This window comes from Diplotaxodon limnothrissa, linkage group LG5 (genome assembly GCF_057381915.1).
Source record: "Diplotaxodon limnothrissa isolate DT_005_m linkage group LG5, D_limnothrissa_male_GT1.1, whole genome shotgun sequence".
NCBI lineage: Eukaryota > Metazoa > Chordata > Actinopteri > Cichliformes > Cichlidae > Diplotaxodon > Diplotaxodon limnothrissa.
Window position 1 is genome coordinate 32,597,862 of NC_140600.1, and position 26,117 is coordinate 32,623,978.

A 26,117-nucleotide genomic window follows, 5' to 3' on the forward strand; every position below is an offset into this window, starting at 1 on the left:
TGCACATTGCACGGCCTCAGTCTGAAGCTCTTCTATTTCTCACAACAGAAACATATTCAATTTGGCTGCTCTGCTCTCAATTTCACCTTTTATTTGCTCAGATTAGTGCTCTGCACTCTGGACTCTCTGTTCAGTTCAGCTATTGCTCTGCACAGCCAGCAATCCACCTGGTTTTCCACATGCTCCAAAATCTGTCTGTCACCTGACCAACATCCTGCCATTGCTGGGTTTTTTTTTTAAATTTTTAATTTATTTAAGTATTTCTAGTGGCGTTGAAATAGAGTCCTTGGAGTTTTTACGTACAAATAGTGGGGTTTGTTTTTTTTACCCCCCACACAGCAAAATTCACTATGTGACTAGTAAACTCTGTGATGTCAAAACAATGATCTTTCAACTGAATTTACATATTCGGCATGTGGGCAGTGTTGCAGGAAGGCACCTCTGGCCGGTGAGCAAAGATTTTGTTGATGTGGGCATGAAAATCCATCCGTTTTCTTTGCACTTTTAGCCAATACAATGACAATCGAGTTCATATTGTTTCCTGTGAATACTCCCCCTCAGATCACTCAGGACATTACATTAGAACTCCTGGCTGACAGTCTCACCCCGAGGGACAAATTCAAAGTGAACAACACGATGAATGTTTCTTTTCTTTTTTTCTTAAAAATGAACATGCACCAGGTCTCACTCCTCACCTGAGACCATGACTTTGGCCTGAACTCATCAAATGAAAACTGTTCAATCATAACTGGAGGTGTAGCGGCCAGCACCAGTGATGACTGTCCCTCACATGAAATTGGGGTCAGTTTGAAACAGAATTGATGTTTGCTCTCGGCACAGGTTTGAGCACCCAGAACAAGTGGTCAGAACTTCCAGAGTGAGATCTAAAAATAGCAGACTGTCTAAACAGGTTTTTTTTTTAAGAAAAATCATCATTATGTTGATTAGTTCTTCTCCTCACAGTTAGCAAAATCACTTGTTCTCAGACTGAGGAGTTTGGAGCACCGTGGGAAAACTAAGATAAAATAATGTAATTTTGGAGGGCAGGATAGACGAGATTGTTGTACAGACTTTTTGTTTCTCACTAAAATTAAATTTGGATTCTTGTTAATAGTTTTTAAACAAAATTGCAGGGTATGGGTTTAAAAAAATTTGGCTTCAAAAAAAGGGCATGCTAGAAAAGGTTTGAAAACCCGTGAGTTAGTGAATCCGTCAATTCAGGAGGCACCAGTGATGATGGAAGTATCAGAAATGAGCTCTAATTAGAAACCTGTCACAGACAGTGTTTTGTTGCAGCATGTTGTGTAATGGGTCTGATGGTGTGTGGGTAATGTGCGGCTGCTTTGTTCTCTCAGATTCTCAGACTTGGCTGAACTTTCTCAATTCTGCATTGTAATATAAACAAATTGTGGGATGGTTTTCATGTTGTGACAAGTTTGTTTTCCATTCAACATGTGTTTGTTTTTTTCATCTCATGTTAAAGCCCCTTTTCAGCTGGCTGGTGTTTTTTTTTTTTGCACACAGAAGATAACTGTTTACGCAGACTCAAGATGACTCTTAAGGATAATCATAACTGGGCCGAGTACATCAATGTCCTCTGTTCCCATCTACATAACTCTACATGCTCAGTTATGCATATACTGACATCCTGATGGAACTATAACTATTGCTGGGTAAAAGAAGTTAGTTCATTTTTGGAGCGCCCTCTGCTGGAAGCACTCTGGCAGTTTTAACTGTTAGTCTATAAGAGAGAACCAAATATCCCAGAAGCTGTCTGGTATAGAGGCAGCATTTTAGGTGCTATCGTCATTTACAGCCCCATTTAACTGGATACTCACTTGACACTCACGTTACATTTTTCCTTTGGCCTTATACCTGTCAGTCTTCCTTGTCCTTTTAAAATACTGCTCCTCTCCAGCTTAAAGGCAGAGATTGTGAAGCTTTTTTTCTGAATTATTGTGTTCCCGCAGCCTCAGATGGATGAGAAGATCCAGCTCGGCCCACGGGCTCAAGTCACGTGGGTGAAGGGCAGCAGCGGAGGAGCCAAAGCCAGCGACTCAGGTAAGATGCCACAACAAGCTATAACATCATTAGCAAAACTTGGAAAAACAGAACCGAGCACACTGTACAAACTGTGGTCGTCATAACAGTCTTTTCATCTCGAGTCTCAGAGGCTCATTAGTTGTACTAAAACACCAAAATGGCAAAGTTGGGAGCATCGCTCAGCTTTCAGCTGCTGATTTATTGACACTAAGTCAGTTTTGGCAATTTACAAACATCTTTCAAATACAATAAATGGCTGTCAGTGAGACTCGATGGAATAACATTAGAAATGATAAGAAATACATCTTCAGTGCCTTGTGACTGGCCCCCCAAAAATGTCGAAAATCAGGTCTGATGGTGAGATTGTAGCTGCAGCTGGCTCAGATGTGTCACAGTAAAAGCATCAGGATGCATGAAGAGCAGGTACTGTGTGAAATTTTTGAAAACAAAGACTGCTTTCTTCCACACTCTCCACGCTCTGACCTGTGGCTGTTAGGCTCCGTCTCCACAGGAAGCATCAATTTTCTATACAAATCCTGTGAAGCTCGGCGTTGACAGCGCTCAAAGTCCTCAGGGCAAAAACTCCCCCAGTGCAATGCACTCGCAGCACTTTTAGTTCAAAATAATTCAACCTTAGGAGCAGCATTGCTTTGCAGGCATAAACACTTCTCTCCATAAATTGAGATTTATATTTAAAAAAAGTTCAGCTTGTGAGTTCAAGGCCTTTGGTGGGTGACAGTGTGCATCAGCATGATCGGTTCACTTTCACACAGATGTCTCAGTAACCATCTGTAGCAATGCCTAGTTTTAGTTTAGTTTAGATTTAGTGACAGTATTATCCTCTTTGTATAAAACCTCTTTGGGGAGTGCCAAACATTCCTGTATGCAGGAAAAACTGTGTAGCTGTGATTCCCAATGTGTTGCTTTTTCCCCCTGGTAAATTGGGAAGGTGTTGCTGTTTGACCTGGAAAGGTCTTTCAAATAACCATAAATGATCTGCCTAATTTTCACCAATACTTCTTAGCCAACAGGCTTCAGTTCATCTCAGAATGGTCAAAACATACCTTCTTAGATGAGCCCTGGCTAGATGTTGAACAGGCACTATGCAAGGATCTAGAGATTTCAGACCTACTATTTATTAGCTCAAACATCAAAAGACATGAATGCTTTAAAAGTATCAACATCAGCTTTTCTCTGACAGCATGGTGGGAGTTTCTAAAAATAACGGAGTCTTCATTAATCCCATGCAAACGTACACCTATCTGGAATAACCCTGACATATTACAAAACAATAATATGATTAATTTCCCAGAATGGAGTTGTAAAGGAATTAAATACTTAGAACATATATTAGAGGGAACAGAATTTATTCCATTTGACAGACTAGTTGCACAATATGGGATCAACAAGAAAAGATTTTTAGAATATCAACAAATTAAATCCATAGTAAAAAAGAAATTTAACCTCAGTCAAGTTGAATTACAAACACCACCAAGTGCGGCACATTTCCTTACTCTTAAATCCCCCAAATTATTATCTAAAATATACAGAACACTTTCTAAATTAGATGAATCAATATCCCTTCCTATTGCAAAGTGGGAAGCAGATTTATCAGTCAGCTTAGACCAAAACTTCTGGTCTCAGATTTGCTTAAAAACCTTTAAATTAATTAAAAATCCCAGTCTGCAATTAATACAATACAAAATACTTCATAGAGTGCACTATACAGGTCATCGGATGTTCAAGATGGGCTTTACATCTTCCAACAACTGCTCACACTGTCAAGGCAATACACCAGACAATTACATCCACGCTCTTTGGTTCTGTCCACCAGTTCAGAAGTTTTGGCGCGAGATATGTGAAGACTTATCAAAGTGTCTGAAATGTAACATTCCAACTTCCCCCTTAGTGTGTTTGTTGGGCAGCTTAGATAATGTCACTTCAGAAAAGAATATCGCCCATATGGTTTTCACTGCCCTATGCATAGCCAAGAAAACAGTCCTCATGAACTGGAAAAATAAAAATAATCTTAATTCTAACCAATATAGAAATTATCTATTAGATTACATTAGTCTTGATACAGCCTCTGCCACCACATCAGATCAATTGCTCTGGGCTCCTTTGATCAGCTCCATCACCTAGTGGGGGGTCATAGTTTGGTCCCACCTTCACTGTTGTGATTGGTGTGGGGGTAGGGACAAGCTTAGGGCGTCGGGGGGTTCCCCGGAGGCATCTTCCTTGGGGGGCTCAACCCGGGGTAGCGGTCATGTCCGGTTGGGGGCTCTTTTGGCTCTCGGGTGACTGTTTCCTCGTGGCTGCGTGCAGCGGGGCTAGGGGAGGGTCTGTGCTGACGGACGTGGGTTACTGACCTGGTAGCCTGGCTGCCCCTGGGTGGGTCCGGGATGGGCGTGAGGTTCTGGGGGCGTGCCGTCTCTGGGCTGGGGCCCTGGCCAGGCCTCGGGGCCTTGGGTCCTGGTTTGTGTGTTGCCAGGGTTGTGGGCGGGTGGGTGCATGGGGGCCCATCCCTGGCGCAGGGTGCCGCCGGTGCGTCGAGCCACCTGGGGGGCTCTTCAACTGGTGGGGGAGATTGTCACACCTTGCAGGAGCTTTCCTCTCCTCAGGAACTCTCTGCAGGAGGGGGAGATACAGGAGAGGTGGAGGAAGATCTCAGCCTGGGCGTCTATTGTCTTATGTAGTCTGGAAGAAGAGTGGATGGTGGGGTGGGTGCAGTTTTCTCTGTGGTGGGGTTGGGTGGACTGTCCCGAGCTCTGTGGGGCCGGGAGGCGCTGCTGCACTGGGGCCGGGAGGCGCTGCTGCACTGGGCCCCGGTCTGGATGGGCCTGGGCCCCCTTTCCCTGGCGGGTCGCGGAGTATGGGGGTGCCTACTGGGGTCAGCGGGGGAGCAGGCCCCAGGGAGGGGTCACCTGCCCTTCCCTTCCTTCCCTCCCCATCTCCAGCTGCCTCCCCCCTCCCGCTCCACCACAACCACCCACACATGCAGGGCCTTGGAGTAGGGGTATGTCACCAGGGTGCAGAGGAGGCTACCCCCCCCCCCGTCCCCTTCTGGCTGCCTCTGCCTCAATTTTATCCCACAACTTAGACATTCACATTACTCACACTCTCATTACACATACATATAGGTGGGCACGATACACGGAGTCCAAATTACCATCAGGGTGTACACCTCACCCCTGGCGTCGTTGCCCACCTCTCAATTTTAAATACACGTAGACATTGAGGGCTAGCAGGAGGGACTATGCGCTTACCTGCTGCTCTCTAGCAGGTAGCTCCATGCCCTCCTGGGTTTTAATTGCACCTTAGAACACACATGCATCAACACTACAATGAGCGGGTGGAGGGAGGTTTGGAGTCTTCTCTCACCCCCATTCTCTGCGGCCTGCTGGAGCGGGAGGGCTAGGTGGAGGAGTTGGCCGTCCGACTGCGGTCTGGAGTGTGGGGCCTCCCTGCTGCTGCGGAGTCGGGGCGGTCTGCCTCTCCCCACCGCAGGGAAAAGGGTAACACCACCTGGGTCTGGGTGCAGTTCCCCCCTCCAGGGGTAAGGGTACCTAGACCCAGTTCGTAGAGTACGCTTGGGGAGTGTGATCGTTGTACAGCGTCTCTTTATGTCTGTCTCCACGTTGGTTGAGTGTGGAGTAAGTGCATATGAGAGCATGAGGGAATGGATGTTTGTGTCTGTGTGTGCCTGTATGTCTGTGTCTATATGTCAGGTTGGGTATCAGACGCCACCTCTCTGGGGACATCTTATGCCCTCCAAGGTTTGGAGGCCTATCTCCACCCACCACCACTTCCCCTGCCAGTGGCGGACTCCCTCAGGTGTCGGTGCGTTGGTGGTTCTTTGTGTGTGGGGGTGGGCGTCCGGGTACACACCGGCTCACTCCTTGGCGGCCGCTTATCGGGGCCTGGAGCCTGGGGCTCGCTCGGGCCACTTCGGAGGTGGGGTGCCCCCGGCCTCTCGGCCTGGGGCTCGGTCACTCAGGCACAGCTGGCTGCCGGCGGAGCTCACGGGCGCGTCACTGCAACTCCCCCTGGCTTCTGCTCCGCGGCTGCTGAGTGAGCCCTCATCTGGGACTCTCCTCAGCTCTTACTGGGACAGTGGCGCGGCTGCCCCTCTGTTGGTCTTCCTTGGTCTCTTGTGTTCTGGGGGCCTCTGGATGTCTGGAGTTTTGATCTCCTCCATACCTGCTTCATACCCTGGAGGACGGGGCTGTGGCTCCCCACACTCCCTAGCAGATCGTTACATGGAGAAACCTTTGGAATGCAAGCATGCTGATCCACACAGGTATGCACACAGGTGTACACACGGGTATTCACAGACGCGGACTACATCTTTCTTGGCTGCTGCCTCAAAGCACATTGTGCACTGTCTATCTTGCGTGCTGCACAATATCGTTTATTATTTAGTATCTACTGATATCTACTGCTAGCTAGTTTATTGTGATGGTGCCGTTTTGTTTTTTTTACTATGTTGCTCTTTGTTGTTTGCTTTCTCTTCTGTTTTTTTTTCTCCATACAGGTGACCCAGGTGTTTTTTTTTTTTTGTTTTGTTTTTTTTTTCTTTCTTCCCCCCCTTCTCACCGTCTCTTCTCCCCTTTGGTTTTCTTTCTCTCCCTCTCTTTCTTTCATTCTTTCTCCCTGTCCTGTCCCGTTTGTAGCAACTGAAAATAAAATAAATTCATAATTATAATAAAGGTCAATCAAATGGACCAATATGGCAAGGCCATGATGATCCACTTGGTAAAATAAATCCGCTTGGCATCTTTCTTGGCCTTAAGACAACAATTCTGATGGCTAAAGATCCAAACGGGACACAAAAAAAAAAACATAAATGTTTTATTATGAATTACTTGCAATCAAAAGTATTCAAAGCTAATAAAAGAAAGCTTTGATTTTACATTTTGTCATATCCTTTATGTATCTGAATAGCTTTTGATCCACTGCTGTTTTATTTCTTTTGGTTGTTGGGTAGTTAAAGTTAATGGTCTGCTCATTAGTTGCTGAGTAATGGAGCAGTAATTCTCAGGCTCTCTGGAGTTTACAAGAGTGGGACCTGCAGATGAAAACCATGAAATGATAAGTATAGGTGGGTGACAGAAGCTTTTCAGGGCCGAAGTGGATTGTGGCATCCATACGTTTGGGGGTTGGCTGGACTTTTAAAGCTGCTATGGACAGATTATGCTGCATAGTGACTGAGTCGAATCAGCACTCTGGCTGATTTGACACTGTTGGGATTTAAATATATATTTTAATGCTTATTTTGTTGACTATATTGTATTATGTATAAGAGAGGGCCAGCTTTGAGACTAGGTCGCAGGCTGACAGGAAACTGCATGTTTTTGCAGAGCATGGTAACTGCAGGCAGAAAGTGAAACTAAGCAGAGTGTTTGATCGAAACTTAAAGTTTGTGTGACGTCTATATGAATAACTAGGCTTCCTGTTTGTGCTTCAGACCTGAGCTAGTGTGTTCGGGTCTCCATATTCCGGAATATGTAAAATTAAAGATCATTTTGTAAGTTAGACCACTTTGAGCCGTGTCTTTCTTTGCTGTAGGGAATACATAGAACTGAGATTTAATAACACCAAATGTGATCACTCCTCCGGAGGTTTCTTCCTGTTAAAAGGGAGTTTTTCCTTCCCACTGTTGCCAAAGTGCTTGCTCATAGGGGGTCATATGATTGTTGGGTTTTTTTCTCTGTATCTATGAAGCGCCTTGAGGCGACTTATGTTGTGATTTGGCGCTATATAAATAAAATTGAATTGAATTGAATTTTTCTTCTTCCTGTTACAGACCTGTCACGGACAACTGGCCTGAACCGTTACTCTGCACTGCAGCCGACACTCTCACCTCAGCCCTCCACTACACCTCCCCAGAACCCAGAATATGACTCCAGGAGAACTCTAGGAAGGTAAAAAACAACTCCAGCTCTTATTTGTTCCTCCTGATTGTCTGCTGATTTCTCGAATATCCTTTTATTGAGCAACATCATGTTTGACTTGATTTTTTTTTCCTCCCCCCTTCACAAAAAGTCGTGCCAGTACAGGCAGAGAGCGCAGTGACAAGCCACTAATCTCTGCAGCGCCATCAGCACGGCCCGGACCGTTCATCAGGGGAGGAAGTTCTAAAGAGCTGCTGGAAAGTCCGAACCCAGAGGAGCCGCGAAGAGACCGTGAGCGAGAGGGAGCCGAGCCCCGGAGACCGAGTGTCACGGAGGACAAAACGGAGATGGAGCGCAGTAGAGTCAGGGAGCCTGGTGAGAACACTGCTCAGCCTCTGCAGTTTACATATTTCATTCAGTTTTCAGGTGAAAACAAGCGAAACCCTGAGTTTTTGGTGTTAACAAGGTAGCCCACTTCTTACCAGGGTACATTTCATGTACAAAAGCTCCATCAATCAAATACCTATCATTCCTGGACATTGATACTCAGATAGTGAGAGAGTCTGAGGTCTTTTTAAATGAGCATTGGTAGGAAATTTAAATTCTCAGGAACACCTGATTTGGTGCATTTTATAGAAAATTTGTAGTTTTGTATTAAAAGAAACCTGTTTACATTTTTAGGGTTGTATTACCATATACTTGCTTGTTGACTTTATATAAAAGTAGTAAACCTACTTACCAGTTTGAATTATTTACTTCAATATTTCTAAGGTCATCTAACACCTCTTGATGTGCTTTACGGTGTTGTAGGCTAATGTAGTCAGATTTTCCTGTGGTTTAATGATCAGTCAGTAGTAATGAGTCTATTAACTTGCACAGCCAGCTTTCCTTCCTGGCTTTAAATAGATTTTATTTATAAAGCACTTTTTCAATTCGAATGAAAACTTCAAACACTATAAGCACACACAGATATTCATTCTGCACTTTTTAACACTATACTGCTATATGGTGCTTAGGTTTAGAAATCCCTGAGTATAATTGTCTATTTGCCAACCACCTTCGTGTGACTGTTTATCCTGATTGTCAGTGTTTATGTAACTCAATCCAGATAAGAAGAAGATTTGTGGGGTGTGTTGAACTTACTTTTTAGAGCAGCCATCGGTTCTTTCCACCAAAAGGCAAAGTTGGGACTTGTGTTTATATGTTTACAGTGAAACCTGAGCCAGTGGTCCAGACCCCAGACAGACCAGCCCTGTCTGAGGAGGGGATCGAGAGGAAGTCCAAGTCTATTATTGACGAATTTCTACACATAAATGATTACAAGGTATGACATTCACGAGCAGTAGGTGAAGTTTACGGTGCACAACTTCTAATACGCATCAGCAAGCTTCTGCTTTACATGAATATTAACAGTGATCTTTCCAGAAGATTCATTCATGATTAAATAAGTTATTTTCTTTAAGGCAAGCATGCATTTTGTATTTTTCATACCCCTTTAAGATATGTTGTAAGCTTTAACCAAGATTTGTGTGAGTTTAAATCCACCAGCAGGGTAAGATAATGAACCGTGTTTGATATTTTAATGATTTATAATTGCTAGAATGGAAAATTTCAGTATTTAAATTTTTCAGTAATTTCCAGCTGAATCAGTTTTGACAATATATCTTCATTTTCTGCAGGAGGCTATCCAGTGTGTGGACGAGCTTGACTTGGGCTCCCAGCTTCACATCTTTGTGCGCGTTGGGGTGGAGTCGACCCTAGAGCGCAGTCAGATCACACGGGACCACATGGGCCAGCTCTTCTTCCAGCTGGTGCAGCAGGGAACCGTGCCCAAGGCCCAGTTCTACAAAGGGTCAGTTCACTTGCTCAGTGGCCAATACTCAATCGATCACTAGAACTCTTCTATTTACTTTCTTCTTACCCATTTTTTATTATTTGATTTATTTGGCACTGAAATTTTGGACCAATCTTGCAATGGAAATACACATTAAAGTGAAAGTATATCCTTTAAAAAGCACATTGCAGTATTTTTAACATTGTTTATTAAAGTGGAAATAAAGTTTGAAGCACTGTCACATCTAATCACTGCTTGGTCTTCTCTTTGTCTTTGTTTTCTCAGGTTTGCAGACACGCTGGAGCAAGCGGACGACATGGCCATCGACATTCCTCACATCTGGCTGTACCTGGCTGAGCTGCTCAGCCCTGTGTTGAAGGAGGGGGGCTTCTCTATGAAAGAGCTCTTTAGGTACAAATAACTGAAAATGAAAGATTTGCTACATTTGTTCAGAAATAAATTCACCTCTGCCACCAATTTATCTACACTTTAGTCTCAGATTACCTTCCATCAGACATAAAAAAAAAAAAACATGAGGGTTACATCTGCACATGTGTTTAAATAATTGGTCTGATTGCACATTTGCTGTAAACAAAGCTGTGTGTGACAGGGGGAAAAACATGTATACTTCAATTTCTTTCGTCTCTGTTTGCAGTGAATTAAGCAAACCCTTGCTTCCTGTGGGAAGAGCTGGGATCCTTATATCTGAAATACTGCACTTACTATGCAAACACATGGTAAGCAATGCTTAGATGTTATATTGTTGTTTTTTATGATTATTTTTACTTTTTTGTTTGTTTGTTTTTTATCTGTTCTCATGACCTCAGTAACATTTAATCAATGAAGATTAGGGACTAATGAATAATATATCTGTGTAAGTATCTATGCTCCTTATCCTCGCCTTCAAAATGTTGAAAATGCAAGAAGATGTGTGTGAGGGGAGAGGTTTAACTTTTGTCTTGTTGTGTTTCCACAGAGCCATAGGACTGTAGGTTCTTTATGGAGGGAATCTGGCCTCAACTGGACCGACATTCTTCCAGAGGGAGAGGATGTCCAGGCCTTCATCTTACAACAGGTTGGTTAGTGTCAGGCTCAGACTTGACAACATTTTGATTTCTTTCATTGGTCACTAGGTCAGATAGAAGTTAACATTAGGGTCCAAAAATTTAGCTTTTTTCATTGTGTGATTACACACTGCTTCCTCATCGCTCATGTGTTGCTGTTTTTTGAGATCTGCATGATGTCATCAGGTGTTACCTAGGAATTCTATAGAAAACTATGTAAACAGACAACAGGAAAACCTTTTTTTTCCCCCTTTTCATCACCTTTTCATTTCTTGTCCTCTCCTGTCATTTTCACATCAACAGAAACTCCAGTTTCTTCAGTCAGACAGCTCCAATCCTGAGGCAGCTCTGCCCGAAAGGGTCTTGTCTCCTGAGGAGATGAGCCAGCATCTGGAGAGACTCCTCCTGGAGGATATGGCCAGTGATGAGCAGATTTTTGACTGGGTGGAGGTATGACAAGCGACGTTACTCAGGAGCTCAAACATCACACAAACTGTGTGACCGAGTGGCTAAAAGCAGGGAGGAGCGGCAGGCCGTCGTTTGCTGTGTTGCTTTTTTTTTTTTTTTTTTTTTTTTTTTAAATTAAAAGTATGGAATGAGAACAGACGTGGTGTTTGCATTTTTTATTCTTCCATCGCTTTAATTTTTTAGATATAGGATTCTGAAAATGTGCCTTTTTACAGCCTTTGGTGCAATTAAAAAGAGACATAAATATAAGGACTGAACGTTTTTGTGACTTTTCTGCCTTCCACTGTCTTTCTGTTCTGTTCTCTTATGTTGAGCGCTGCACCTCGTGGTGCTTCATCATTGTTGTTCAGTTGTATTTTTTTTCTTACTTTTCCTGTTTTCATCTTTATCCTGTTATGTTAATACATGAATAGGACGACGTGTTAAAGATGTCTGAGGAGACCAAGCTTGAGGTAGCCAGCTCGAATGACGATAGAACCAGAAGCCATGCCAACTGTTTTAATGTAGCCTGCTCTTATAGTACCTGACTCTACAGAAGTGGACAGCTGGGGCTCAGAAGTCCACCAATACCAGAGTTTGTGGTTCGATTCCTTGACCCCAGTTACTCATGATGGTCAGACCAGCAGCATGCCTCCTGGCTTTGAGCAAACAGTGTGTATGAAATTACAAAGCTCTCTGGATAAAAGCACTACATAAATGCAACCCATTTGCCACTTACCATTGTACAGCTGCACTCACTACTAAAAATGTCAGAAAATAACTCAAACACTGTGCAAATATGGTGAACAGTAGAACAGAGTATCAGATCATTCGCGGACAAGTAGGTGTTAAGTGACGTGTTGATACAGAGTATAATATAATCCTGGTGTGGTTGAAGTTGAGTGTTTGAGCAGAGGACGCAATCCAAACATGGTTTGAAGGGGAAAACATAGTTAAAACATGTGCTGCTGCAAAGTTATGTGAGGTTGCAGTGTATTTTTTACCTGCTAAGTGGAGTCATGTGACAATGACAGCTAGTTCTGCTCCGTTTCCCAGGCAAATCTAGATGAAACACAGATGAGCTCGTCTCCCTTCCTGAGGGCTCTGATGACAGCTGTGTGTAAGGCAGCAGTGAAAGGTAAGCCACTCCACCACCTGGAGAAGACACTTCTCTGTTCTGCTTAAATCCCACCGCTGATTGCAATATTTACACTCTGCCAAATTGCGAGCGGGCCGGCTCAGCATGCACTCACTCTGCCTCCTGCTTTGCTGTACAGATGATAACACCAATTGTCGAGTGGACACGGCCATGATCCAGAGGAGATTGCCTGTATTACTCAAGTACCTTAACTCAGACACTGAGCGACAGCTGCAAGCACTTTATGCACTTCAGGCGCTGATCGTTGCCCTCGATCAGCCTCCAAGTAAGTTCTGCATCATAGTTTATAAAACTAGTAAAACCTGCTGCTCTTAGCTTTCCTTACTAGCGCCTCTCTTTTGTTATTGCTGATTAGAGCTCAAATACTGGCTACAAGTGGCTGTACATGTAATGATTAAGACATTTTTTTTTATTCATTTAAAGAACTTGATCTCACCACAGAGTTCTTACAAGTAAATTCTTAATAGTTAGTGGCTGTTTCCAAGGTAAAGAATGATTGAACTAAAAGTCTCAGTGTTTCTCTGTGGAGGATTTGCATAAATAAACTTGATGAGAACTTCACTGCAGTTTAGTTCTCAAGGTATAAGAATATAATGTGTTTCAAGGAAATATATCTTGCAGTTATGTCAACATGGGTTAGGTAGGGTTTGCAATAGACTGTATATAAAAGATGGTCACATTTTTTTTACTGCTTATGTTGATTCTATGAAAACTAGTAGTGACTGTATTTAGACAAGAGGTTAGAGTGTCACTTTGTCAGATAAAGCATATAAAGCTGCATTCATAAACTACATGCACAGGTGCACAAACACTCACAGATAACCAAACAAGACCAAGAACAAAACACTAGACTTCAGTAGCTTTCTACTACGGTCATAAAAAAATTATTTCCATCTACCTTGTTTTATATTTTTAACTGCAAGCCTACGGTCTTGTACCATTCCATACACCCTAAACAGAGCAGTGACAGAAGATAAGACTCTGATTAAGTCTGAAACAGCATGAAAAATGGAACTGTGGTGAAGTTGGTATTGCCTTAACAAGCATTCATTGTAATGACCAGCAGGGGGCATCTTCTCTAGCTGCAAAAAGGCAGGATTATATAGAATGTGTATGGGGGGGAAATGGTCTTCAGCTGACTGTATTTGTGACCTCAGTAAACTGTTTCCTGATTAATTTCTGTGCTCATTTGCTGGTTTCAAGTCTTGACGACTAAAAAACGAATTAAATTTAGCAAAATACGCCTAATCTTTAAGTTTAAGTTGCCTGCCTGAAGGCTTCACTGTGTTAATGTAACTTTTCAATCAGTCTTGTTTCTCTTCTGGCTGGTTTTAAATTTATTTTCTAGTTCCTTTAGAATGAAAAGGAACAGGGTTCAACTTTAACCTAATTTCGAAAAGAACTTGTCAAACAAGGTGACAGTTGAATATTTGTCTGTCTTCTAGACCTCCTAAGGATGTTCTTTGACTGCCTGTATGATGAGGACGTCATCTCGGAGGACGCTTTCTACAAGTGGGAGTCGAGCAAAGACCCGGCCGAGGAGCAGGGCAAAGGCGTGGCCCTGAAGTCCGTCACGGCCTTCTTCACCTGGCTGCGCGAGGCAGAGGAGGAGTCTGAAGATAATTGACGAGGGAGACACCCGGGGACGCGACTTAGTAGAACTGTATCCTCGCAGCAGAACAAACTTTCAAAATGGCTGCGTGGGCAGGACGACATGTTTACGGCTGGAATTTTTTTCTGCGGTACGGTTCTGAAACATGCCGCCATTTTGAGTTTGGATCCCAACGGTGGAAGCACTAAATACCTGTATTATACATAGAAAATATTTTTTTTTTAAATTTTAACTTACTTTTCTTTTGTTACTTTTTAAGAAGAGACTTAAAAGATACATAGGTTCTGGACTCTTTAATTTATTATTTTTTTAAGGACTGCAAATATGAAAGTTATTTAACATTTGCAGATGCTCACAATGAGAACAAGACGGCAGAAATAACAATATAATTAATTATAATAACAAAATAATAATTGTGAAATAAACAGCCTCCCCGGATTCCACACTGTTTGGTTTAAAACAGAGTAAAGCAAAATTATTTTGGGATGAAGGGGAAGCAAAGATTAAAAAAAAAAAGAGGAGTTGAATGCACAGGAACTATTAACATTGTCCAAGGTCAAAGGTTATCTTGTAATAACCAAGAAGTGTCTCCCTGAGCCTTGGCTTGCTCTGCATTGATATGTACATACACCTCATGAGAGGTAGAGGTATGCATTCAAGAAGCGATGCAAGTCCGAACTGTCACACAAACGTAGACGAACAAACCAGATTCATTCAGATGGAATGAGCAACTTCAAAAAGCAAATGGCCAGAGTCGCTGAACATGACATGCTTGTAACACTTCAGACCTACAGAGCAGATTAAAGCTTGTAAATACATTAAAGACAAAAAAAGGTATTTAAAAAAGTGCTTATTCTCGTGTTTTCGTCTCTTCTTTTTGGGGGGAAAGGTGGGTTGCCAGATTATTTTTTTGATGCGTGTGTGTATGTGTGTGTGTATGTCTAATAAACTGAGCCAGTGTTTGAAGAAAAACAGTTTTAAATCCAGGAAGAAGCAGCTGGAATCCCCTGGAGCCACCGGGAAGTTGAAATCATTGCAGCGCTTCTTCTCATGCTCGTATTCGATGTAAACATTCGTACGTTCATATTTAACGTCTGTTACGTCACGCACCCGTCATCACATGTGCTTTTAGGGCTTGGGTTAGATTTACAGCAGCAGGCGACACTCCTAGCATGAATGACTTTGACACACGTTCACCGATGAGGTCGATTCTCTTGTCACTGTTACAGGTTTCATAGGTTTTTGAGCACCGGTACTGGATTTTAAACAATTAAGACAGGATTGAAGTGAGGGGTTTAACAAAAGTATTGCGTTAACTGTGGAGGAATTACAGCCATTTTTCTTTGTATCCGTCAATGACAGTTTATTGGCTGCTATTCTGGGGAATGGTTTATCACTTGAGGTTTGTCTTTTTTTTTTTTCTTGCAAAATGGTGCAGCTTAAATTAGAAAATGTTCAGCTTATTTGACAAAACAATTTAAAGAAACCCCAGGGTGTTGTAAAACTGACTGATATAGAGAAAACAAGCAATTAAGAAAACGATCTGCGGATTTTACAGCAGCAGCACATTGTAATGCAGCATCATGAAACCATTAGCTGTAATAGAACGTGTTTGTTTTTAGCTGTTCACTTTCCCCTGAAGGGTTTCTTTAATCTGTCTGGCTCGTCAAAATCTAAATACTGTTCTGATTAAAGTTGGATGTCTGCCACTTTAATGGAGAGTAAACTCGGAGCTTTAATCAAGATAACCATTTTCATTGTTCCCTTCAAAAACTACAGATCCCACAAATTATAGCTTTGTCCATCCAGGCATTATCCCGTCACACATGTGAGCAACACTTTCTCTGATTTCACTTTTCAGGATTTACCTGTGTGGCCAAAACTGCTCTTGAATTCAAGGATATCTCAGCTGTGAAATAAGCAACATCTTCCATGAAGTTTTTGTTAGGATATGTCAAAGAAAATTCACAAAAAAGCAGGAAAAACAGCATTCTGACTTAATAATAATTAAGAAATTATAAAAACTCAAATCCAGAGTGACATAATGATGTTATGCCTTTTGTCTTTTCAAACTATAATGATTATAATTGTTTGTTTTGTGTTTCTTAACAAGCTTGTAGTTTATTTTTGTTAAATTTTTTATTTTTTGTATTTGTTTTCGACAGTTTCTGTTTTTGTGTTGTTTATTTCTTTTAAGGGGATTAGATAGAAATCTATTACAAAGCCTTTTTTAACGTGATATTTTTGTTTCGTTTTGGGGGTTTTGATCATAGTTTTTTTTTTTTTTTTTTTTTTTAGGTTTTTTGTATTTATTATTATTATTATTATTATTATTATTATTATTTCTACGGTTGTATCAAGCAGTTTCATCTTGTTCTTTTGAGATTTTTCCTTTTGTTTTGGTGTTTTTTTTTTTTTTTTCTTCTTGCTTTTTGTGTGGGTGGAGAAGGGGGATAGAGGTGGAGGTGGGTCAGCCTCGACGGTGGGAATCCTTCGCTGTGCGTCGTGACGCAGCACGTTGCAGTCCTAACGGGGCGGGGCTCGTAAACAGAGGAATCGAAATAAAGGATCGTGCAGAAATTTAGCCCAAAGTGTTTTTCCGTTTTCCCCGACGTGTTAAAGGTAAGTTTGGCTCGCGTGCTGAGAAATTGTTTGCTAAACATGCAGTTGCACGGATACGGTTCGGGAAGCAGCCGGGGGTTTTCACTTTGTGCAGCTGGAATGAATTTCATCTGCCTTGTGAGACGCCATTATTGTGTGTATAAACCGACGGACAAAATGGCGAAAACTGCTGAAAAATCCTGGCACCTCGTCCTCTGGCTCCCGTGGACGTGATGGAAATCCGTTGGCAGAGACTGACCCATCAGCGGGGCAAGCTTTGCGCCGTTTTGTAGGCGCTCAGCGTTTTGCGTAAAGCAAACAGCACCTTTTCTTCAGTTGGGGGATAAAAGGCCTCAATGAATGAAGGGGGTTTGGCACCAGCGGCAGTTTTAACCCTGTGCATACACAAAATGGGCCTCAAACCAGTGAAGCCAGTTAAACCAACAGTCCTATCCAATTTCTAACTAGTATTAACAGATATTTATGAGCTGTAATAATTGTACATGTGCAGTGTGAAATTTATAAATCTTTATTGTATCTTTTATTCCTCAGAACTCATTCTGAAGATTTAAGTTTAGCATGTTTTGTTTACCTGACGGACATGAAGAAATTACCTGAAATTGGTGATATAACTACTCAAACATACCGTTAATAACACATCTTGAATCCTAATAATTTACTTGTAAAATAAATAAAATCTACGGATGCACTAATTTATAAAAGGCGAACTTCAAAGAACTTAAAAAACAAAAACAGCTATTTGTCAGGTAAATATCAGCTTCATTGATCCACAGGTACAGTACGGTTTATGTAGTTGGGGTTTTTTTGCGAAGTGATTAAATTTTGCATATCAAAAATTTCACTCACAAAGCCAAACAATGGTTGTGCTCATGATCTTTTCTGGTTCTTCAGGTAAATCTCCTGTGATGCCGATTCGCCGAGCAGCAGCGACTCCGACCCAGGAGAAGACCCCCTCCGCTGCAGCAGAGAAAGGTAAGGGTGAGGTAGTCCTCCACCTGCACCCTGTCAAACCCTGGCCCCGCCCCCTGCCAGCCATCAGCGGCATCTGTCGCAGTGTTCAACTTCAACCAATCATTCATTCTCTCAACACAGAACGAGCAAAACTCATCTCCAGTTCTTTTTTCCAGTATTTATTAGGAAAATAGAGTAATTTAGGTTTCTTGTATACTTTATAGCAGTTATACATTCACATTTATATTATATAGTTACAGTTTCATATAGATTTGGTTGTTTAATGATTAGTGTTTTATTTAAAATGTTTTAGTATTAGTTTTGTCTCATAAGTAATTCAAAATATCATCTTAATTGTGTCACTTGACTCATATTCCTGCAGATTTATCACACATTTGGACTAAAGCCTCATTATGCTTTTATGTTGTTTTATGTTCCTGTTTATTTTTTTTAATTAAAAAAAATACACTAATGTTGCATTTTATGTAATGCAGTATTTTCCCTTCCAGTTTTATTTTTTCATTAAAAACTTTAAAGACCTCGAGTCATACTTTTATGTAAGTTTAATAATATCAGCTTTACACTATGAAGAAAAATAAAGGCGGTATAGTGTTTTTAAGGTTTTATTTTTAATGCTTTCTCAGAACCTGAAGCCTCCTCGGAGGAGTCGCCCGCTACCGAAAAGGAGCAGGCCGCGTCATCAGCCGCAGCAGCCGATGGCGACGAGGGCAGCGCTGCGGGCAAGACGGCGCCCGCAGAGAACGGGGAAAAGGCCGACGGTGCTGCAGCGGAAAAGGAAGGAGAAGGGAAAGAGAAGAAAGAGTGAGTTTCACCATAAGATAGTCTGCAAGCGTGAACAGTGCGATATTTCACTTTGATAGCACTTTTATCTGTTTATATTATCCTTACCTCTGCTGGATAACTGCAGACTGCTCCTCTCGTGCAGTGTTGCATTTCTAAAAGATGTGAGTTGTCACATCCACATTCATTCCCTGCATCATAGTAGGGCTGCCACGATTTGTCGACTAGTCACGATTACGTCGACTATCAAAATCGTCGACGACTGATTTAATAGTCGACGCGTCGTTTGAAGCTTTGTAAGATCACAAAAGACGCAGGAATAAGTGGCAGGATTTAAGAGTGTAATAACGGACTGAAACAGAAGATGGCAGCACTGCATGTACAAGGATGCCAGCTGCCGTTAAACCCCGAAGAAGAAGAAGAAGAAGAAGAAGAAGGAGGAGCAGCTGTGTCCCAGAATTCATAGCGCGGCCCAGCGCAGTTTCCAACAATGGCGGCAGCTAGTTAGTTTTAATGTTACTCTTATTATTCTTTCTGGGTCACAAAATAAACGTTTAACATATTTTCAGGCGAGAATGTAGCTGTGTAAACCTCAAATATCTGCTCAGTTTATCAGGACACCACATATTTTCAAAAGCGCTCCGACGTTTTCGGAGACATCTGTTACCCACTAGCTCGTTAGCGAGCCGGGGGCTAGGCTCACTAGAGCCGTGAGAACACCGGACTCCCCGCAAATCGTTTTCAAACCCACCGCTGTCTTTCGCTACTCAGGTTAAATATATATGAGTCACTTAGATAACTTAAAATGTTATTGTTTGGCTTTTTTTTTTTTTGTATTTTATTTGTTCCTGAGTAAATCAGTTTGTCTGAGATTAAAGTTATAGTTTTTACACAGCTGAATAAACGTCAAGCAGACAGCTGATTATCAGAAGTGTGAGATGCTCCAGAATATACTCCAGTGTCCTGTTATAGTTTAGATAGCAAGGAGTTTATTAAACTTCACCGAAACAATCTGCAAATTTCATTAAAATTTAATAAACTATCATCTTGTCTTTATTTTTAGTTAGCACAGACCTTAAACACTTAAAGCTGTAAGCTAATGATAGTTATATAAGAGCAGATGCTGCTGGTGCAATAAGCTGTAGTTTTACGTCCAATGGATGATGATCTGATTAGTCGACTAATCGCAAAAATAATCGGTGACTAGTCGACTATCAAAATAATCGTTTGTGGCAGCCCTACATCATAGCCATCAGACAGATGTGCGCAGTCTTGGAGGAGTCCAGGAGGAGAGGACAGTGGCATCGTAACAGTGTGAGGATTTTCTAACGCCCCAGTCCAAGTGATCAGTGATATATACTCACATTTCTAATAAAATCTAGCACTTTAGTTTAGCTCTGATGATCACGGTTTTTGGGCTGGTCACAAGCCTTTACGGACTCCTTTGTTTTTGTTTTTCTCCCCCTATAAACTTTAGCTTTTGTAACATAGAATTTTGGCCTCCTCCTCTTCTTCTCCCAGACCTTGCCAAAACAGACCTTCACCTTTTTTCTTTTTTCTTTTTTTTTGCACATTGATCATTAGCACTGCAATTCAGTGAGGGTCAAATTACCATGGTGGTCATTAAGACAGATGTTCTCAAATTTCATTTTGTCTTTCCTGTCGGTGACAAACGGACAAAGTGACAAATGCAAGGACTGCGCGGCTGGACAGTGCGCAACACACTGCTATGTTCTCCTACTAAGGTGAGGATGTGATAAAGATAAGGGTGGTAACGATCACAGTGAAATATCGCTTTTAAAGAATCAACCGTCATGACTGAAATTGTGTCTTGCTGCTTCTGGCAACAGGTTGAAGGATGGCTACAAGTACGAGAAGTCTAAAGTCAAGAAGGTGAAACGGACGATTCCGGCGTGGGCTAGCGTCACTGCGAGCAAAAAGGTCCCTGTTACCAACTTTGCTGGCACTCAGAACAAAGTGGATAACATCCTCATTGAAGCCATCACGGTGTGTGCAAACACTGTAAAATGAATCTCTCGGCACACAGCCGCTCTCTCGATTATTTATTTATTCGTTGTCCGTTTCCTTTGTAGTCTTGCAATGACAGGTCTGGAGTTTCATACCAATCTGTCATGAAATATATCGTGAAAAAATACCCAGGGATGGAGCTTGACAGGAAGAAGTTCCTCATCAAGAAGTCCATGAAGAAACATTTGGAGAAGGGAACCATCAAGCAGGTGAAGGAGCCAAGAAACTGTCAGAAGTGCTCTGTTTTTCTCAAGGATTTGTGGTTTTAAGTCTACTTGCTTGTGCTTTAACTGTCTCTCTCACGTAGTTGAAGGGGAAAGGTCTTTCAGGGACCTTCGCCATTGGGAAGCAGACTCCCCTGTCTAAGGTACGTCACAACAACTTGCAAGATGCTCAGTCTTAATACTTTATAGGTGTTGGGAATTTCTCAGGGTTGAGTGTTAGCAGTTTCCCCGTGTTTGAAGTCCTAAAGTCGAGCCAAGCATCTGGATGTAGCATGTATATGAATGCTATAAATCATTTCAGTTGTGAGATTTGCTCTAAGCCCAGTTCATGTGCACTACAGCTGGTAGGTAAAACAAAGGTGACTACACCTCAACGATCATCTCCTGGTACTCTTCTGCATCACAAATGCTTGTTAGAAGCCCTGATCTGACAACTTCCTCATTTTTGATGCATATTTTTCTCATTCTCTCTGTAAGAGAATGAGGGGGGGGATCCAGTGTTTCTAATCATCAGCACACTTGTATATGCCACAATTAATGTTGAAGGGATTCTCCGAACAAAGCCAGAGCAGATTGACACTCTGAGAAGGACAAATTCTTGGTCTGTAACTTGCGACTGGATGGCTATGAAGTGTGAGCGTTAGCTGATTTGTCACCTTGAGATGTGGAGAAGGTCTTCTGCTGAAATGCAGAGTGAAAATTGTCATTTTGCACATACAAATCATCAGAGACTTCCAGGGTACAATTTTGAAATTGGTGACTGCAAAGGAAGTGGTCTAGATGTCCCCAAGGAGACGCACTTGCAGGAGATTTAAACTTTTTTTTTTTTTTAATTAAGGTAAAGTGTTTGATATGGGCCTAACGTGTAGTGTCAGCATTTTCCTTTTCCCCATTTTTCCCCGAGACTGGGATATGTTTGGTTTTAATTGTCATGTCTGTAAATGGATGTTGTTTTAGAAAGCTGCTCAGAAGCAGGAGTCTCTGGGAGACGCTCTTCCTCTCATCATCACTCGGCTCTGTGAGCCCAAAGAGGCCTCCTACAACCTGATCAAGAAGTACCTGGAGCAGCACTTTCCCAGCTTTAACATCGAAAACAGGTGCAGCGTATCACCTCTTCTCCGTCTAATGTTGTTTCAAGATGCAAGGTGCTCTTTATCATTGACTCGTTTAATTCGTATATAAAAGATGGTTGTGCCATTGTGGTCAGAAGTTGCCACACACTCATCATGGGCAGGAATGTCATGGTAATTTTGGGCTTTTAAATATTTAAACTGTTTTTCCAGGGTGGAATGATTGTACAGCACGTGTACTGACATACCGGTACTGCTTTAACTGTATTGTGTTTAAAAGCTGTAAGCTGAAGATGATTTACTCCTCAGGCCAGAAGTCTTGAAGTCCGCCCTGGTGAGGGCTGTTGAGAAAGGGCAACTGGAGCAAATAACTGGGAAAGGAGCGAGGGGGACTTTCCAGGTAAGTCTCCTCCTTAACACTTTGTTTTGCTCAAAAAAGAGGAATGCATTTGTTTGTTTGTTTTTAATGGGCAACAAACATTTCATTTTTGGTTAAGAAAAGGCCTCCTTGGACAAAAAAAATGTCTTCTGTTAACAGAAAATGAAATAGCAGAGCAGTTCTAGATAATGTCTTTTTTATTTATTTATTTTTTTAAAGTCGGACCTATCTGAGATAGTCATGTAGCAGTTGCCACCAGTTACTAACACCTAAACATTTCAGGACCCGCTTTGTTTCCACGTCACAGACAGGACCACAGAGCCAGTCAGTGTGCCAGCTCGGGCTTCATTGTTCTTTTATACTGTTGCATAGAGGTAAACGACAGGTTGTTTCTTTGTACGTGAGAGAGCTGCAGACTTTGTTTCCTAAAGTGCTTCTACCCACCAGCTGAAGCGTACCGGCAACAAGGTCCTGCTCAAGGGTGGCACTTTGGAGGACGCCATCACAGCTGCTATCACAGCCATGAATGAACCGAAAACCTGCAGCACCACAACTCTACGGCGATACCTTTTAGACGCCAACAAGGACAGAAAGGAGTACCAGTTAGGTAAGTTAGGTAATCCTACGTGGCTCAACAGGATTCCTGAGACCGATTGCACTACATGGACATAGTAAGGGTGCCTTATCTACACACGCTGCACCATCTGAAACTACAACTAGACACAACACTCGCTTTCTCTTTAAACAAATCACAAGAAATGCAGCAGGTGAACCCTTTAAACCTGGTTCTTATGACTGAGCCCTTCAGCCTTCTGCAATGATTTTGGTGTTTTGCTAGTAAACTATCCCCTCACTCTTATTTTGAAAGTTAATTTGCTGCTAGCCATGTTTCATTAACAGCAGACTGACGGGTCGCTGTTGTTGAGGTTCTCAGTGTCATTCTGCGGTCTCTCTGTTTTGTGGACTTAAACTCTTTCACCGTGAACTGCAGCTGCAGACGGTAGTTCTTCCATATTATCTGAGACCCATTCAGAACCTGCAGGCGGTGGAGAACTGAGCTGAGTTCATCACCATCTGCACAGCATATCAAGGACTACCGTCACCAGCTGCTGTTCAGGATGATGGAGGATCTGCACGACTATCTGATATCTGCAGCTGATTAGGACTATAATTTCTTTCTTTCTTTTTTTTTTCTTTATTAAAAAATTAGCCAGCAGCTCAAACACACATAGCACAAGTTTCAGTTAAAACTTTTTTTGCATCAACAATGGCGTCACCAGCAGAACTTTTTTTTTTCTCTCTTCTCTTTAGTGGCCAATCTTCGGAGGACCCTGACAAAGTGTAAAGTACTCGGATGGATGGAGCAGATTACTGGTCACGGCTTCAACGGGACCTACCAGCTGTCGTTCCCTTTCTACCCGAGGTATTTCACTTGCATCTGGAAATCCCCGACCCTTTAATACTTAATTTATTTTTCTTTCTGTCTGATAAAGGAGCTTTGTCTGTGCAGCTTCTGGAATTCTTTGTTCTTTCTTTTCTTGATGTCTGATCCTTTTTTCTTGTCCCCTCCTTAGTCCCACCATCCTGTACCCAGACAAGTTCAAAGAAATTCCAAAGAAAGATGCTGCACCTCCGACCAAGCGAAGGCGAACAGTTGAATCTTCAGACGAAGACGAGGAAGAATCAGAAGAAGAGGAAGAGTCTGAGGATGAAGCCCCGGCCCGTAAGAGGTGCATATACCTGTTGCAGCTCGACTCCTAATTACATGCTTGTAGTTAAACGTTTAAAGATGGGTCCTACTCCATATATCAGTCCAGTCTTTTGTAATGACAGCCATCCATCCCACGATGATTAACAATTCAAGTGGAGAATTGTTTTTATTTATTTATTTTTAACAACTGCTTTTTGTTAAAACGACTCTTAGGAAACCTCCGAAGAGGCCTCCACCAAAGGCTCGTCGTCCTCCTCCAACCAAGAAATCTTCGAGCGCTAGTCAGTCAAAAGCTAAAGGCAGAGGACGTTCGCTCGCAAAGAAGTCTCCAGCCAAGAAAGCAGCATCTTCGGCCAAGAGCTCGGGAAAAAAACAACCAGCTCCTAAGAAGGAATCCGAATCGCCATCTAAAGCCACACCTGTCAAGAGAGGCGCCCCTGCAAAAAAGCCCAAGACACCAGCTGTTAAAAAGCTAAACAAAAGGGGGGCCAAGCGACCTGTGTCCAAGGAGTCGCCCCCCAAGGAGCCTACAGCCACAAAGGAGACGACAAGGAGCGGGTCCAAGCGCTCCAAGGCCGAAGAGTCGCCTCCTGAGGCGCCTGCAGCTAAAAAGCAGGCAGCCAAGAGTGGATCCAAACGACCCGCAGAGTCGTCCCCTGCAGAGCCCGCAGTGAAAAAGGGGGCCAAGAGCAGCAAGCAGTCTGCTCGCAAGTCTAAGAGAGGGAAATACTGAACCCAGGAGCGTCTTCTACAAACTGGTCTGAATATCCAGCAGTCTGCCGCTTTAGTTTCAGTGCTTTCTCTCTCTTTATATCATTGTTTTCTCCCTCTTTATGGGGCAGTAGGGTTTTGTTTTTTTATTTCGATTGTAGAATAAGAACCTTATCCTACCAGTTAATTGAACTTTGAGAGTTTCTGAATTGTATTTTTTAATCACAGTGTGTAGGAAAGCTCCGTTAGTGTTATCGGCGAGGCTGCCGTCTTGGGAGACTGTAGGAACATCAAGCATACTTTAAAACTAGAGCCACGTAGCGACTTCGGTTTTGTTATGTTTTTCTTTTTCGATTTTTGTGTTTTGGTTTGTTTTTGTTTACACATGTTCCTCGTGTACTCTGTAGTTGCTGGCAGCACACATTCCTAATCTCAAATCAAAGATCAGTGTTCTAGAAGGGTGAAAACGGCGTCAGTTTTATGTTGAAAAGTGGGTTTAAAAGTTCAAAAGAGTTACTAATGTTGTTAGTACTTTATAAAAGACAGAAATTTGAAATTTCTGTGTTTTGTCCCGGGATTGAATCAAAATGTAGTCATGCAACTAATGCATACAAATCTGAACTGTAATCTGTGTTCCTCATTTATGTAGTTTCCTTCTTAATTATTATTATTATTATTAACTATAATTTATATTTGGTTATTTAAACAGATATAGCCCCCCTGGAAAAAAAAAAAAGATTAAACCTGCAGGTGCCAAGTTGAGGATAAAATACTGTTAGTATTCAAGTCACACTGAGGGGAAAATGTCTTTTTGAGGTGTGTGTGTGTGGGTGTGAGTGTGGGTGTAAACAAGCATATACACAAATTGATTTTATCGCTTCACATCTGTATTCAGTACCAAACTGTAAGAAATGTGTGTTGTGGAAAAAGGAGGATAATAGGATAATAACTTCCCTGCATGCATGTATCCCTTGTGTTGTTAAGCTTTTTTCCAAGTCATTAATAAAATGGCTATATTTGTAGACTGTTGCAGTATTTATTTATTTTTATTTAGTGGGCAATGAAAATGTCACATCTCATAGAGTGCCTTTGTCCCATTGATGATGAAAATCTAATTATTATAGCAGGAAGGTAGACAATTCAGAATAAACGGATAAAACTTATAACTAATGTTTTACAGCAACAGAAAAAAAAATTCTATATACGGTAGAAGAAATGTAATTTAAATTTATCTATATATGATATATTTTCCCATCTTTAGATGCATAGCAGCAGTGTTGCACTTTGATTTCAGTCCCCAGCGTGTGCATGTGGTCTCCTGTTTGTAGAGTCTGACAGCAGCTTAAAGGAAAGGGCTCTGTCTCATCTTCAAGGATGCAGTGGCCTGTCACTGAAGGGCTGATGATTAGTGCTGTCAGAGTGTGCTGCACGGGGTGGGAGGTGTTCTTCAACAGGACTGACAGTTTAGCTGCCATTATCCTGTCACTCACCACCTCCACTGGGTCGAGAGGTCGTCCCAGAACGGAGCTGGATATCTGAATCGGCCTGCTTCTGTCCTCAGAGATGC

At 42.1% G+C, this 26,117-nt stretch overlaps 2 protein-coding genes across 7 annotated transcripts in view; both read left to right on the forward strand.

Moving 5' to 3' along the window:
- Positions 1-14,881, forward strand: part of eif4g3a (eukaryotic translation initiation factor 4 gamma, 3a) — a 69,120-nt gene extending 54,239 nt beyond the window's left edge. For all 5 annotated transcript variants that reach the window (XM_085353428.1, XM_085353429.1, XM_085353431.1 and 2 more), the window contains 12 exons: positions 1,971-2,061; positions 7,850-7,967; positions 8,089-8,312; positions 9,149-9,261; positions 9,617-9,789; positions 10,057-10,182; positions 10,427-10,508; positions 10,748-10,846; positions 11,139-11,285; positions 12,339-12,420; positions 12,560-12,706; positions 13,887-14,881. In XM_085353428.1, the coding sequence (XP_085209554.1) occupies positions 1,971-2,061; positions 7,850-7,967; positions 8,089-8,312; positions 9,149-9,261; positions 9,617-9,789; positions 10,057-10,182; positions 10,427-10,508; positions 10,748-10,846; positions 11,139-11,285; positions 12,339-12,420; positions 12,560-12,706; positions 13,887-14,068 (1,584 nt within the window). In that variant the 3' untranslated portion in view covers positions 14,069-14,881. The remainder of the gene's footprint in view (positions 1-1,970; positions 2,062-7,849; positions 7,968-8,088; positions 8,313-9,148; positions 9,262-9,616; positions 9,790-10,056; positions 10,183-10,426; positions 10,509-10,747; positions 10,847-11,138; positions 11,286-12,338; positions 12,421-12,559; positions 12,707-13,886) is intronic.
- Positions 14,882-16,596: 1,715 nt separating this feature from the next.
- hp1bp3 (heterochromatin protein 1, binding protein 3) lies at positions 16,597-25,515 on the forward strand. Of its 2 annotated transcripts, XM_085354566.1 has the most exons (13): positions 16,597-16,675; positions 17,567-17,647; positions 18,271-18,448; positions 20,110-20,172; positions 20,278-20,434; positions 20,521-20,664; positions 20,763-20,822; positions 21,637-21,776; positions 22,059-22,149; positions 22,576-22,735; positions 23,440-23,551; positions 23,703-23,858; positions 24,053-25,515. In XM_085354566.1, exons 2-13 carry the CDS (start codon positions 17,581-17,583, stop codon positions 24,570-24,572), a joined length of 1,848 nt encoding a protein of 615 aa, XP_085210692.1. In that variant the 5' UTR covers positions 16,597-16,675; positions 17,567-17,580; the 3' UTR covers positions 24,573-25,515. The 2 variants fall into 2 exon arrangements, with proteins under 2 accessions (XP_085210692.1, XP_085210693.1); XM_085354567.1 differs by lacking the exon at positions 20,110-20,172.
- The last annotated feature ends 602 nt before the right edge of the window (positions 25,516-26,117 follow it).